The sequence below is a fragment of the Salvelinus alpinus genome, chromosome 20 (assembly GCF_045679555.1).
Source record: "Salvelinus alpinus chromosome 20, SLU_Salpinus.1, whole genome shotgun sequence".
NCBI lineage: Eukaryota > Metazoa > Chordata > Actinopteri > Salmoniformes > Salmonidae > Salvelinus > Salvelinus alpinus.
The window spans coordinates 32,622,874-32,637,188 of record NC_092105.1 but is presented as its reverse complement, the minus strand read 5'-3'; the positions used below and the strand labels follow the sequence as shown (position 1 = coordinate 32,637,188).

Below are 14,315 nucleotides of genomic sequence, written 5' to 3'. Positions count from 1 at the left end.
GTGTTATCATGCAACCACAGACTCTTTGCAACACATCTTCTTTTTCGAACTCTCTCTCTTTCTTCCCTTCTTTTCTCACAGTTGTATCCCAGAGGCCCACCTTGGCAGTTAGAGGAAAGGCTCCGCCCCCATCACCATGACAGCAGCGTTGCCACGGAACGCTGCCCCCCTGTCTGTGCCTGGCCTGTTGCTCCTCCCCCTGCTTCTGCTGCCCCTCCCAATCGCACTGTCCCAGAAACCCATGCTGCCCTCCCCACCCGCACCCACGCCCGCCCCCCAGTACCTATCCCGGCCGGAGTGTACCCGGAGAGAACACCCTGTGGTCACCTTCCAAGGTAAGTCTTAATATACTGTACACTGTACACACCCTCCTGATTGGACAGAGCCATTCACGAGGCCCTTCCTCTAACGAATGTATGCAAACTTGATTATTTATAGTAGACTTAAACCCATTTTATTACTCGACATCACATTGGTCTTAGATCCCCCATTTATAACACTCTCAATCCCTTCACCTCTATAATGCATAGTTTCATGACCTAAAGGCTCTTCTTCTTGAACCAAAGTTTGAATGAAATTGTTTGACCTAAGAATGTTTTGCCAAAGGGATCAGTGTGAAACTGTACACCCATTATGATTAAATCAGTGAAGAGAATGACTGAACAGACTCCAAGCCTAACAGGTTACAGGGAGGAGCAGCCCTTTGTACAGACAAGCTCTATAGCCATCTCTCATATCACGCTATACAGCAGGGGTCTCCAACCTTTTCTAGCAGGAGAGCTACTTAATAACTTCTTGCAACTATAGGGGGTGCTGTTCCGCATTAGCATTTTTTGGTCTCCAAATTAAACTGCCTCGTGCTCAATTCTTGATCGTACAATATGCATATTATTGTTATTATTGGATAGAAAACACTTTCTAGTTTCTATAGCCGTTGGAATTTTGTCTCTGAGTGGTACAGAACTACTTCTACAGCACTTTTCCTGACAGGGAGTCAGATTTCAGAAATTTTGACCCCTGATCTGGGGTCGGTTTTAAGGTGCCTGTAAATGCTATGGAGAAACCGAAACTGCCTACGTCTTCCTCTGGGTGTCAGTACGTCATGACGTTTTGAATGGAGTCGATTGCGCAATCAGAGCCACTATAAAACAACAAAACGTGGAAGTACCGTTCTTTCCCTTCGCGCGTCTTACGCAAGATGGATATCGGACTTGCCTCCTTCCAAATGGTTGTTTAGCCAGTAATATTTCTCCGGTCATGTTTTTACTCGTTATAGTTGTTAAAAACATCATAATGTAGTTAATTTGAACCGTTTTATAGCAATTTATATCCGTTTAGTGCGATTTTGAGGAATTTCTTTGTCGTGCACTTTGAAGCTTTGGGCACGTTTCGGGGTCTCGGTCGATGTTAGTGGACATTTCGAAGGACAGAGGACATCTATCGACCAAAAGAAGATTAGACCCAAGAAAGGATACATTGCCCAAGAATCTGATGGAAAATCACCTCATAGTAAGAAATATTTAATATGATAAATCGTTGTTCTGTCAAAATATTTTAAACGCATAATCCGCCATTTTGTTTGTTATCGCTTCACTTGGCGAACCCTGTATTGCACAGTAAGGATAATTTTAGAAATGTAAATCAGCGGTTGCATTAAGAACTAATTTGTCTTTCGATTCCTGTCAACCCTGTATTTTTTAGTCAAGTATATGATTAGCTTTCGATTAAACTAGATCACTCTGAAAGATGACGTCCGACATTTTGAGGCTTGATTTGCTACTATTTTCATTGTATAACCACGGTTTTGTATGGCTAAATATGCACATTTTCGAACAAACTCTATATGTATGTTGTAAAATGATGTTACAGGAGTGTCATCGGAAGAATTCTGAGAAGGTTAGTGAAAAAATTAATATATTTTGGCGATGATTACGTTATAGCTCTCTTTGGCTTGAATCGATGCTCTGGTAACGTTTGCACATGTGGTATGCTAACTTATCGATTTATTGTGTTTTCGCTGTAAAACGCTTAGAAAATCTGAAATATTGTCTGAAATCACAAGATCTGGGTCTTTCCATTGCTATGCTTTGTCTATTTTTATGAAATGTTTTATGATGAGTAAATTGGTCATACACGTTGCTCTCTGTAGTAATTCTAGTCGAGTTGTGATGGTCGGTGCAATTGTAAACTGTGATTTCTACCTGAAATATGCACTTTTTTCTAACAAAACCTATCCTATACCATAAATATGTTATCAGACTGTCATCTGATGAGGTTTTTTCTTGGTTAGTGGCTATTTATATCTTTATTTGGCCGAATTTGTGATAGCTACTGATGGAGTAAAAAACTGGTGGAGTAAAAAAAGTGGTGTCTTTTGCTAACGTGGTTAGCTAATAGATTTACATATTGTGTCTTCCCTGTAAAACATTTTAAAAAACAGAAATGATGGGTTTATTCACAAGATCTGTATCTTTCATCTGGTGTCTTGGACTTGTGATTTAATGATATTTAGATGCTACTATCTACTTGTGAAGCTATGCTAGCTATGCTAATCAGTGTGTGGGGGGGGGTGGGGGGTGATCCCGGACCCGGGGTAGAGGCTCGTGAAAGGTTTACTTAAAAAAGATTAAACATGTCGCGAGCGACATTTTTTTTATAGCTTTCAAATAGGCACATTATTCTCTTCTCCTCTACCCTGAAACTCTTCACCGGGTCCTTGGTGTACAAGAGATGTGTTTTCTGTCAATATACTGTACCTAGTAAGATAGTGGTTAATAAACAATATTTTGGCATGACAGCCCCATAGAATTATCATTTTTATTTTCCCAAATTCAGTTTTTTCCTGTTTTTGGATTTGTTTCAGTTTTTTACCCTTAATATAAAAATGATTCATAGACGCAACGGATGTGGATGTTCGGAGTCGATGTCAATGCTTAATTGAAGACCGTTTTTGAGGTCTGGGGGGAAAAAACAAAGATTTTTTTTTTGTGTGTGTAATTCCCCTTTAATTGCACATTTAACAAGAGAGGAAATGTGTCAATCTAGCGACGTTTCTGCTGTTAGGCCTACTGCTGCAGCAAATGTCATGACAGTTTGCAAAACAATGGCAACCCAATTGATACAAATAATCATGATATAGTTCTGTCAGGTAAGCCTACTTTGTATTTAACGGTTAACACTTAATTGCAAAGGTTTTTGGGGAAAGTCTTTCTGTCTACCCACAAGACGGCTATCATTAGCATCGACAACAAACAGACAAGGGCAATATTGCTGGAAATGAATTGGCTGTTTAAACCAATAGTAGGTAGCCAGGGGTAGGATAATGTCAATGTGGCTTTGATTGGATAGTAGCCAGGCGCGTTATGTTTACGACAGTTTGCAATGGAACACATGAAAAAATGCACATACTTTCGGGAATTGATTGGCGAGCTACTCATAAGTGGGCTGCGAGCTACTGACAGCTTGTGATCTACCTGTTGGAGAACCCTGCTATACAGAGAGAAACAGAGACGCTTTATGTTGATGCCAGCACCGTTTGACAGACATACCAGTAAGACAGGGAGATAAACACTTTTCATTTCAATCTTTCTGGTTGCCAGCTTCAATAATTCCACATGTCGGTTGGTTTACACACACGCAAATGCACACACGCACATAACAGAGACAGAGAGAACATTGTGTACAGGGATACCCCTTTTATCTTCTCTGTTCATCTATTCAGCGGGTTAAGAAACAAGGTGTTCTCCATAGTGAGATCTAGACATGCAGAGTGACGGAGGGAGGATAACACTGAAATGGCTATGTTTATTTCAGGAGAAGGTGTTTTTGTTAACCTTTCCAAGGGCCATGAATAGCTGGATTGGTCAAATACATTCTGTTCAGTGTGTGGAAAGAATGACGGAAATAAATAGTGAATGGATAGCTAGAGGTTTTACTTATTATTGGAAATATGCCCAAACCTCTCTAAAATCAATGGGTCATATGAACGTTTCCTGGAGCTCCTATAGTCTCTTTTTTATTGCAATGCAGCATTATCACTTGAAATGGTGTTCTTTCAGGGGCCAGTTTATTAATGTGATCATGAGGTCCTCTGGGGTCCAGGTGGAGGGCTGGAAGCCAAGGAGGACTATATTTTTTCGAATGATTCCATTTTCCATTTCCAGATTCAGATTTGAATGAATCAGTAGAAAAGTAGAAAAGAGCAGGGGATATCGTTAAGACTATTCAATGTCACCGTTTCAGCACAAGGCCATTCTCAAGACCTATTCAGTATCTGTAATGGTAAGTTACCTGGATCAAAAATATCCTTTCACTCAGCTCCATTCATACCTACCTACCTTCAGTGTGCTTACAGCTACCAGATAACCCTTAGACTGATGTCAGTGCTGCCTACTGCACATCAAAGGCATACTTTACCCACTTTAGGATGACTCTCACAGATGGAGAGCAGACGGCCCATTTGCTTAGCATAGGTGGCAGTATAACCCTTTATGTGGAGGCAGCAGCTATAGAAATGCCGGAACAATGAAGGTGTCAGGCTGAACCTGAGATTAGTCCCAGTGATTGATGAACGTTTTATCGTAGGGTGGTGGAGCGGTCACTGAGCCAAGTCACCTTGTGGAGGGGTGGGATGGGGGCCCTTTTAATCTGGCTGGGGTGATGTGTGTGTGTGTGTGTGTGTGTGTCTGAGCAGGGAGAAGGGATCAGGGGCATCTTCTTGGTCTTTCTAGCCTCTGAAGCTGGTGCACTTCACTGGAGCATGGTGTTCCATCCTCATTTAGGGGCCCCTTCCCCATCCTCTTAAGATGTTCCTGGTGGCGGTGTGTTAACCGCTATACCGTGGAGGCCCCTCTGCTTTGAAAAGGCTTAAACGCCAAAACGGATCTCATGCCGAAAAAAGTCCCCTAACTGGCAGTGAGGCCCCTGACTGTAGAACTTAAAGGTAACAGTCACCGTGCACTATTGCTGTTGAAGGACTGGACACGTCACTGAGTTTGTCCCAGTTGTTGTTGACAAACGTGATCGTGATCATTATCATACTCAAGGTGTTGGAGAGAGAAACTGGATAAGGCTCTCTGTCATTATCATCCTCTCTGTCACCTCTGTCCCAGTGGCCAGTATCACATCTCACATCTATCCATCAAATGAGGCCTGTAGGAGGCATAATCTAGCACGGTAAGAGGTGGTGCCAGAGTATCACCTCAGAATCATCTCCTCTCACATTCCATCCAGAGATCTGAGGCACGGAACCTCCATTCCTCCACCCTGGAGACGCCAAGTAGCCTAATCTCTCCTCTGAGCCTCCCAGTGATAGCCTGGTCCCAGATCAGATTGTGCTGTCTTGCTAACTTCTATGGTCATTGTCATTCCACGGCCATAGGAGTTGGCTATACAGCACAAACAGATTGTAGGTTAGCGCTTTCATCATGAATCTTGTTCTGGAGGTAGCTCTGCAGAGTGGTCACTAGCTGGCACAGCCACAAAGTCATAATTTCTGATTTTAAACCAAACCATAACCTTAACCAACTGCTTTCACTAATTCCTAACCCTAACACGGAACCCAAACCGGCTGCGCGCGTGCGCTATCGTGCATACATTTATTTTGTCCCCCCACACCAAACGCGATCACGACATGCAGGTTAAAATATCAAAACAAACTCTGAACTAATGACATTAATTTGGGGACAGGTCGAAAAGCATTAAACATGTATGGCAATTTAGCTAGTTAGCTTGCACCTGCTAGCTAACGTTAATTTGTCCTATTTAGCTAGCTTGCTGTTGCTAGCTAATTTGTCCTGGGATATAAACATTGGGTTGTTATTTTACCTGAAATGCACAAGGACCTCTACTCCGACAATTAATCCACACATAAAACGGCCAACCGAATCGTTTCTAGTCATCTCTCCTCCTTCCAGGCTTTTTCATCATTTAACTTATATGGTGATCGCATCTAAACTTTCATAGTATTACCACGACTACCGGCAAAACAGTTTGTCTTTCAATCACCCACGTGGGTATAACCAATGAGGAGATGGCACGTGGGTACCTGCTTCTATAAACCAATGAGGAGATGGGAGAGATGATGCGATGATGCGATCTGCATCAGAAATAGGAATGAGTTCTATTTAAGCCCTTGGTGTCGTAGACGCTCTTTGGCGCGCGTGAGCAGTGTGGGTGCAATAATTGAATAACAAGGATTTCTAAATGTATTTTGCGACGCTCGCACACGCGACGTGTCCGGTCTGGTCAGCATGTAACCTTAAATTAAGACCAAAAAGCTAATGTTTGTTTTCAGGAATTTTTACAATGTAGCCAATTTTGACTTTACAGCTGGCACATCTAGTGGAAATAGCTCAGTTCTGCCTCCAGGACAAGACTCATCCCAATACACGTCAACCTGCAAAGAGATCTGGGAACAGGCTGTCCCGTTGAGGGCCTGACCATCCTTAGGCAGTGTCTGAAATGACACCCTACTCCCTAGTGTCTGGTCAAAAGTATTGCACTACATAGGGAATAGGTTTCCATTTCAGACACAGACCTAGTTTGTCTGAACATGCAGTACACCATCCTCAGACTCAGAAAGGATTGGTTCAGCCCACTAGTACAGCTTTACCCTGTCATCCATCCTGACCATTCCACCACCCACAGAGAAAATAGCACCTATAACAAGGAGGTAACCATGATAATGCCAGGCACCTAGATGCATTCTACTGCTATGGGTCCATACCAGAGAGCAATTGACTTGGAACAGTGAACCCCATCAAGCTTGCTGTACAATTCAGAGCAACTTGGCCACTGATTTGGAGGTGGGGGGGGAAGAGTTGTCTGTATTTTCAGCCTGCTGTCATGATGATTTCCACTGGGGTTGTGTGTGAATATGGAAGAGGAAGAAGAGGCATTTTAGTTGAAAATTGCACATTTTCCTCTCAGAATTGCCGCTCTTAAAGCCAGTTCACCTGCTTCGTGAACTCAGTGAACCAAGTTGCAGAGCCATCTTCTTCTCGCCTCCATCTCTGCCTCCCTCCTCTTCTCTCCTCTTTCCCTTCCTCTCCTTTTCTCCTCTTTCCCCTCCTCTCCTCATCTCTCAACCCGAAGCTGCTGTAATAGGCAGTGGATTGTTTAGTCTTCTCCGGCAGGATTGTCTCGCTATCTGTTCTTGTCTGGATAATGACGCTGTCGTTTAAGCCGTGTCACCGTCCAAAGAGCCTCTTGAGAGAGAGAGAGAGAGAGAGAGTGAGTGAAAGAGACCAAGAGAGAGCAAGAGGAAGAGAGAGATGGTAAAAATTCTCTGTGCCGTGATAACGGATAGAAAAGGGAGGTGTGAAAGTTTGAGCCCCCTGTGTGTGATTTGACTGGTCCTGTGATGGATCCATCAGTCATTGTGTTGAATGCTCCTCCAACACTTCAGTTCTCCTCAGACTGTTGTTAGCAGGCTGCTAGTGGGGATGCTGCTGGGGCTGCATGGTCACTTCTGATTGGCTATCTCACTCAGAGCCTGGGGAAGGAGGAAAATAATGGATGGAGGGGAAAGAGTTGGACTTTATTGGCACTTCAGTTGAGTTAAAGGTAGCGGGAGCGGTATTCTCTCTCTCTTTGTCGCAGAAAATGAGTCATAGTGGTCCCTGCTCTGTGAGCCTCACGCTTGTCCTCAAACACACACCCTCTCCCACCTTTTCAAAGAAACAGGTGTAATGCTCCTCACCAGACCCCTTTGCCAAATTTCTAGCCGTCATGGATGTTTTCGGAAAAGACACCTCCTTTAAAATGTCTGCCTGGCTGGCTGCTTGACATGCCGATTACCCCCCTGGTCCTGAGTGTGTCCAGCCACACCCCAGTCCCAGAGCCCAACGTAGTGTGTCCAGCCCAGCCCATCCTAGCCCCAGCCCTCTCTCTCTCCCCTCTCCGGAGTGGCCCCGGCCTCCATTATCACTGCTCACTCTGGAGGAAGGATGTGCTTCACTGAGGCATAGTAGCACTCACACACACACACACACACACACACAAACCACATGAAAAGCCAAGGGAAATCCACCAAGTCAGAAGAAAACAGGAGAGGAGAGGGGTCAGACTAAACAAAACAAAACATTTTTGGTGGAATTTGGGAAGATAAACTGGAGCAATCTGCTGTGTCTGATAATATCCTGAGGTCTCCGGAGGGGAGGGAGAGGAGGGAGAGGAGGGAGGGGGAGAGAGCGAGGGAGAGGGATAGGAGGAGGGTGGGGGAGAGGGATAGGAGGAGGAAGGGAGGGACGTCAGAACGTTCCCCTGTGTGGGAAAGGAGAATGGAAGATCATCTGGCGGGAAGCATCTGAATACTCAGGCTGTGACACACCCACTTGGCCTTTTACCTGAGTTGGGCACGGTCCATGCTGTCTATTAGCATTGTTTGTCTGGGACATTTGGATCATTGTTATTTCATGCAACAGATGCTGTGGCTTTCCTGATACACCACTGTTCATTGAATCTGCCAAAAAGGATGCTTTCTCAGTCCTACCATGTTAGTAGCCAAGTTAGTAGTACTTAGTATGTGGTGAAAATGTCCATTCACTCAATGAATATACATAATCTGTGAAATACAGTATAATTAGCATAAACAGCACCCTGCTATCTAACAGTTATATTGTCTGCAGTGTAACTATTTCACTTGTTTGCGTCTGTAATGACAGACAGGTGCCTTCAACACAATTTGTCATTCATACCTCATTAACTAGTTAGCCCCTGAGGGGAGCCATCAACACCATGCTCAATTAACGTACGAATGAGAAAAAGCATTTCTCACATTTGTTTTCTATTTCTGATGGAAATGTAATGTAATTAAGTAAAGTTCTTCCCCCAGAAGCCAAACTGTAACATAAGGCTCCAAAAAACGTTTACTCCAAATAAATAGTTTTGGTTTCCAAGGTTATCGGACCGACCCCAAGGTCAACTGCCAGTGGTTTGTTATGGTTTGGGATTTGAACGTCAACAAAAGGCATTAACTTACTGCCGATAGAGGCCTGCGCAGAACTGAGAGAAAACATAATCTCTCTCATTCTAATTAAACTGTGGTGATTTGAATACTGAAATAAAGAGTTGTCTATAATCTCCTATTAGATATTAATTCAAAAGCTTTGCACTCTGTTTTGCTATGGGACCCTACCAGGCCCGGTCTTTCTGAAGGATATCTGGGGTCACACTAACACAACAGCCATCATAGAGTAGACCTCCTAGACTAGATAGTACTGATCACCAGGATCAACAGATTGCATGACTCTTAAACTCTGTTTCCATCATAACCCTGATGCCCAGCAAATCTGATATTAGCCAACTCAACAAGCTACCCAAAACACTTTACTGGATTAGGTAAAGGAAGATTGTGGTGGCAGAATGATGATGTCTGTCTGTCTATCCGGCTGTCCATTCATGTTGTTTTAGTGTACCAACTACAGGGATTCCATCAAATTGCATGAGATGAACGGATCTGGAATACGCTCGAGAGTTTGAGTTTCCTTTCCCTCAACTGTCTGTTGTCTAATTCTGCAATTACTGAGAACAAATTTGGTGGGCTTTCCAAGCTGCCTTTGTAGCTGCCAAGCCCTCTTGTGTATTCCTAGTATATTTGCGGCGAGACAGAGACACTACTTCTTATTCAATAGAGGCTGTCTTTCTGTTAAAAAAAGCTGTGAGTCTTTTTTAATTCTGTCAATGTGGGTATATAAAGGTTAGGATTCATGTCCACTCGAGTGTCTAAGGCAGTGTCCTCTCCCGCCAGCTCTGGTGGCTAATGCATTAATCTGTCACTCCACAGAACAGTGAAAAAAATGTAATAATCGTCCATCAACTGCAGATCCAGGCCAGGGGCGTCTATTGGGGTGGAGGGCTTTCATATTTATCTCTTAATTGTTCTCTCTGTGTGTGTGTGTGTGTGTGATGGATTGCCCGGCAGACTTTATGAGGTGAAGGGAGCTGGCCACCCATGTAAGACCATTTGTTAGCACGGAGATGAATGTCTGTCAAGATAGAAAGGCTTTTACTGTCAGAAAGCCTTTTAACAAAGTAAACAAGCCAAGCTGTCACAAGTGAATCAAATTCAGCTGGCTACTTTGCAGGCTTATAAAGAGCTCTTGCGTGTACCAGAACATTTATCTCTGTGTGACGTTATTACAATTCAATCAAAGAAAGGATATGTAACCTGTGAACAATTTCAGAACAAGATCGAGATCGGGTTCTATACCTGGCAACAGAGCAAATTCTTGGCTGATTTATTAAACATTACTCACTTGTTGGACACAGATCCAACATGATTGCATTAGACATGGTGTCCTTTCTATGTGTCTCTATGTGTTTGTTGGCTGCTGTGTGTGTGGTGTGTGTGTGTATGGGATGACCCAGAGGTTATGAACACCCTCCTACACCCAAGAACTCACTCTGCTGTCAACACTACTCCCACTCACACTGTCTCTCCTGGCACGCCTGCGCACACACACATACACACACACACACACACACACACACACACACACACACACACACACACACACACACACACACACACACACACACACACACACACACACACACACACACACACACACACACACACACACACACACACACACACACACATGCATACTACACTCCCACTCCCCATATCTCTCCTCGCACACTTGACACGACACGCCACACTCCCCCAGACAGCCATCATATGCTGGATACACGTGCTAGTTAGTTAGAGGCCCCTGGGGAACCATGTCACTTAACCACACTCTGACATAGTTGTTGCAAAGTGTGACTGTTTTGACAGTGTTTATGGAACGTGGTGTGTGGAGGTTGTTAAATAGCCAATGCAACCCTTTCTGCTCTGTTCTGATCTGACGACCATCTTGGGAGTTGATTGTACAAGAAGATGTGCAGTACAGCACAAACACTCTGTTGCTCTCTGCACAGTCCACCCCAACCCCTATATGTCCAAATTAGAGATATTTGGTTCTAACCGTCGTGTCTTTGTGAGACGCAGAGTAGGTGAACGGATGATCTCCGGATGTGTTTCCCACCGTGAAGCATGGAGGAGGTGTGATGGTGTGGGGTGCTTTGCTGGTGACACTGTTGTTGATTTATTTAGAATTCAAGGCACACTTAACCAGCATGACTAACACAGCTGGGCTAGACAATCTGGACACTGTCTCTCTAAAATTATCGGCCGCAATTGTTGCAACCCATATTTCTAGCCTATTCAACCTCTCTTTCATATCGTCTGAGATCCCTAAAGATTGGAAAGCTGCCGCGGTCAACCCCTCTTCAAAGGGGGAGACACTGTAGATCCAAACTGTTACAGACCTACATCTATCCTGCCCTTCTAAAATCTTCGAAAGCCAAGTTAACAAACAGATCACCGACCATTTCGAATCCCACCGTACCTTCTCCACTATGCAATCTGGTTTCCGAGCTGGTCATGGGTGCACCTCAGCAACCCTCAAGGTCCTCAACGATATCATAACCGCCATCGATAAAAGACAGTACTGTGCAGCCGTCTTCATCGACCTGGCCAAGGCTTTCGACTCTGTCAATCACTGCATTCTTATCGGCAGACTCAACAGCCTTGGTTTCTCAAATGACTGGTTCACCAACTACTTCTCTGACAGAGTTCAGTTTGTCAAATCGGAGTGCCTGTTGTCCGGACCTCTGGCAGTCTCTATGGGGGTGCCTCAGGGCTCAATTCTCGGGCCGACTCTCTTCTCTGTATATATCAATTATGTCGCTCTTGCTGCTGGTGATTCTCTGATCCACCTCTACACAGACGACACCATTCTGTATACTTCTGGTCTTTCTTTGGACACTGTGTTAACAAACCTCCAAACGAGCTTCAACGCCATACAGCACTCCTTCCGTGGCCTCCAACTTCTTTTAAATGCTAGTAAAACTAAGTGCATGCTCTTCAACCAATTGCTGCCCGCACCTGCCTGCCCATCCAGCATCACTACTCTGGACGGTTCTAACTTAGAATATGTGGACAACTACAAATACCTAGGTGTCTGGTTGGACCGTAAACTCTCCTTCCAGACTCACATTAAGCATCTCCAATCCAAAATTAAATCAATAATCGGCTTCCTATTTCGGCAAACAAAGCCTCCTTCACTCATGCTGCTAAACATACCCTCGTAAAACTGACTATCCTACCGATCCTTGACTTCGGCGATGTCATTTACAAAATAGCCTCCCACACTCTACTCAGACTGCATCCAATTTGCTATCACAGTACCATCCGTTTTGTCACCAAAGCCTCATATACTACCACCACTGCGACCTATATGCTCTCGTTGACTGGCCCTCGCTTCATATTCGTCTCCAAACCCACTGTCTCCAGGTCATCTATAAGTCTTTGCTAGGTAAAGCCCCGCCTTATCTCAGCTCACTGGTCACCATAGCAACACACACCCGTAGCACGTGCTCCAGCAGGTATATTGCACTGGTCATCGCCAACTCCTACTTTGGCCACCTTTCCTTCCAGAACTAATTGCAAAAATCACTGAAGCTGGAGACTTTTCTCCCTCTAACTTTAAGCATCAGCTGTCTGATCACAGCACCTGTGCACAGCCATCTGTAAATAGCCCACCCAACTACCTCATCCCCATACTGTTATTTATTTTTGCTCTTTTGCACCCCAGTATCTCTACTTGCACATCTATCACTCCAGTGTTTAATTGCTAAATTGTAATTATTTCACAACTATGGCCTATTTATTGCCTTACCTCCCTTATCTTACTACATTTGCACACATTGTGTATATATATTTCTCCATTGTGTTATTGACTGTACGTTTGTTTATCCCATGTGTAACTCGGTGTTGTTTTTGTCGCACTGCTTTGCTTTATCTTGGCTAGGTCGCAGTTGTAAATGAGAACTTGTTCTCAACTGACCTACCTGGTTAAATAAAGGTGAAATAAAGAAATTTAAAAAACAGCATTCTGCAGTGATACGCCATCCCATCTAGTTTGCGTTTGGTGGTACTATCATTTGTTTTTCAACAGGACAACGACCCAAAATACATCTCCAGGCTGTGTAAGGGCTATTTGACCAAGAAGTAGAGTGATGGTGCTGCATCAGATGACCTGGCCTCCACAATCACCAGACCTCAACCCAATTGAGATGGTTTGGGATGAGCTGGACCGCAGAGTGAAGGAAAAGCACCCAACAAGTGCTCAGCATATGTGGTGTCAAGGCAAAGGGTGGCTACTTTAAAGAATATAAAATATATTTTGATTTGTTTAAGATGATTCCATATGTGTTATTTCATAGTTTTGATGTCTTAATAAAGAAAAACCCTGGAGTGAGTAGGTGTGTCCAAACTTTGGCGAATACTGAATACCTATTGATTCTTAAAGAATATAACTTTATAAAAATGCCTCTTGAGCTTAGTTCAACTGTCATACACCTTCAGAACCCAAAATAGAAGTTGGTATAACTTCCTTGTTTGTAAACAATGTTATTGTACTATATATCCTCAAAACATGGTTAAAACTGTAATTTCTCATGGATTGTCTGTTCTTGCATCCATAGCTCTGTCTAGGAATTCTAGTGTACCAAAACATTGGTGACTGCGTTGTTATTGTTTGAACTGCAGATTGTCCCTTTAAAGAGTGTCTGCGAACATCTCAGTGATACCTGCCATGCTTAGTGGATGAGATACCATCAGCTCCATCATACACTCTTAGAAAAAAAGGTGCTATCTAGAACTTAAAACGGTTCTTCTGCTGTCCCCATAGTATAACCCTTTTGAAGAACCCTTGTTGGTCCCAGGTGAACCCTTTTGGTTCCAGGTAGAACCCTTTTGTTTTTTTTGTGAAACCCTTTCCACAGAGGGTTCTACATGGAAGTCAAGTGTTCTACCTGGAACCAAAACGGGTTCTCCTATGGGGACAGCCGCAGAACCCTTTTGAAACCCTTTATTCTAAGAGTGTATGATTACTCTGCTATCGTCTAGTTTTGTCTTAATAATCCATCCCTATGATTACTCTGCTCCCATCTCACTATGTCTTAATAAAGGATGCTCAGGATAATGGGGCCATATGATTCTAATCAATCCTAATGTAGTCTTTTCATTCGCTGGTTTAGTTAAAGCCTGTAATGTATTGGAAATCTGTGGGTCTAATTGGTTTTCCCAAGAGCTTTGCCAAGAATTCAGTTAAGTGTGAATTGTTATATCATCCCGGCTATGAATTTCCTCTCTCAAGCTGATAGTAAGGTTGTATTTTAGTTCACAATATCTGGAGAGAGATGAATCAGAATGAGTTTTCTTTTTTTCTTTAATCTGTTTAGTTTATTTTAGTTTATTTTAT

The 14,315-nt window shown here is 43.5% G+C and overlaps 1 protein-coding gene across 2 annotated transcripts in view; it reads left to right on the top strand.

Moving 5' to 3' along the window:
* Positions 1 to 14,315, top strand: part of LOC139546675 (semaphorin-5B-like) — a 155,580-nt gene that overhangs the window by 65,243 nt on the left and 76,022 nt on the right. For both annotated transcript variants that reach the window (XM_071355326.1, XM_071355325.1), the window contains one exon: positions 82 to 335. In XM_071355326.1, the coding sequence (XP_071211427.1) occupies positions 137 to 335 (199 nt within the window). In that variant the 5' untranslated portion in view covers positions 82 to 136. The remainder of the gene's footprint in view (positions 1 to 81; positions 336 to 14,315) is intronic.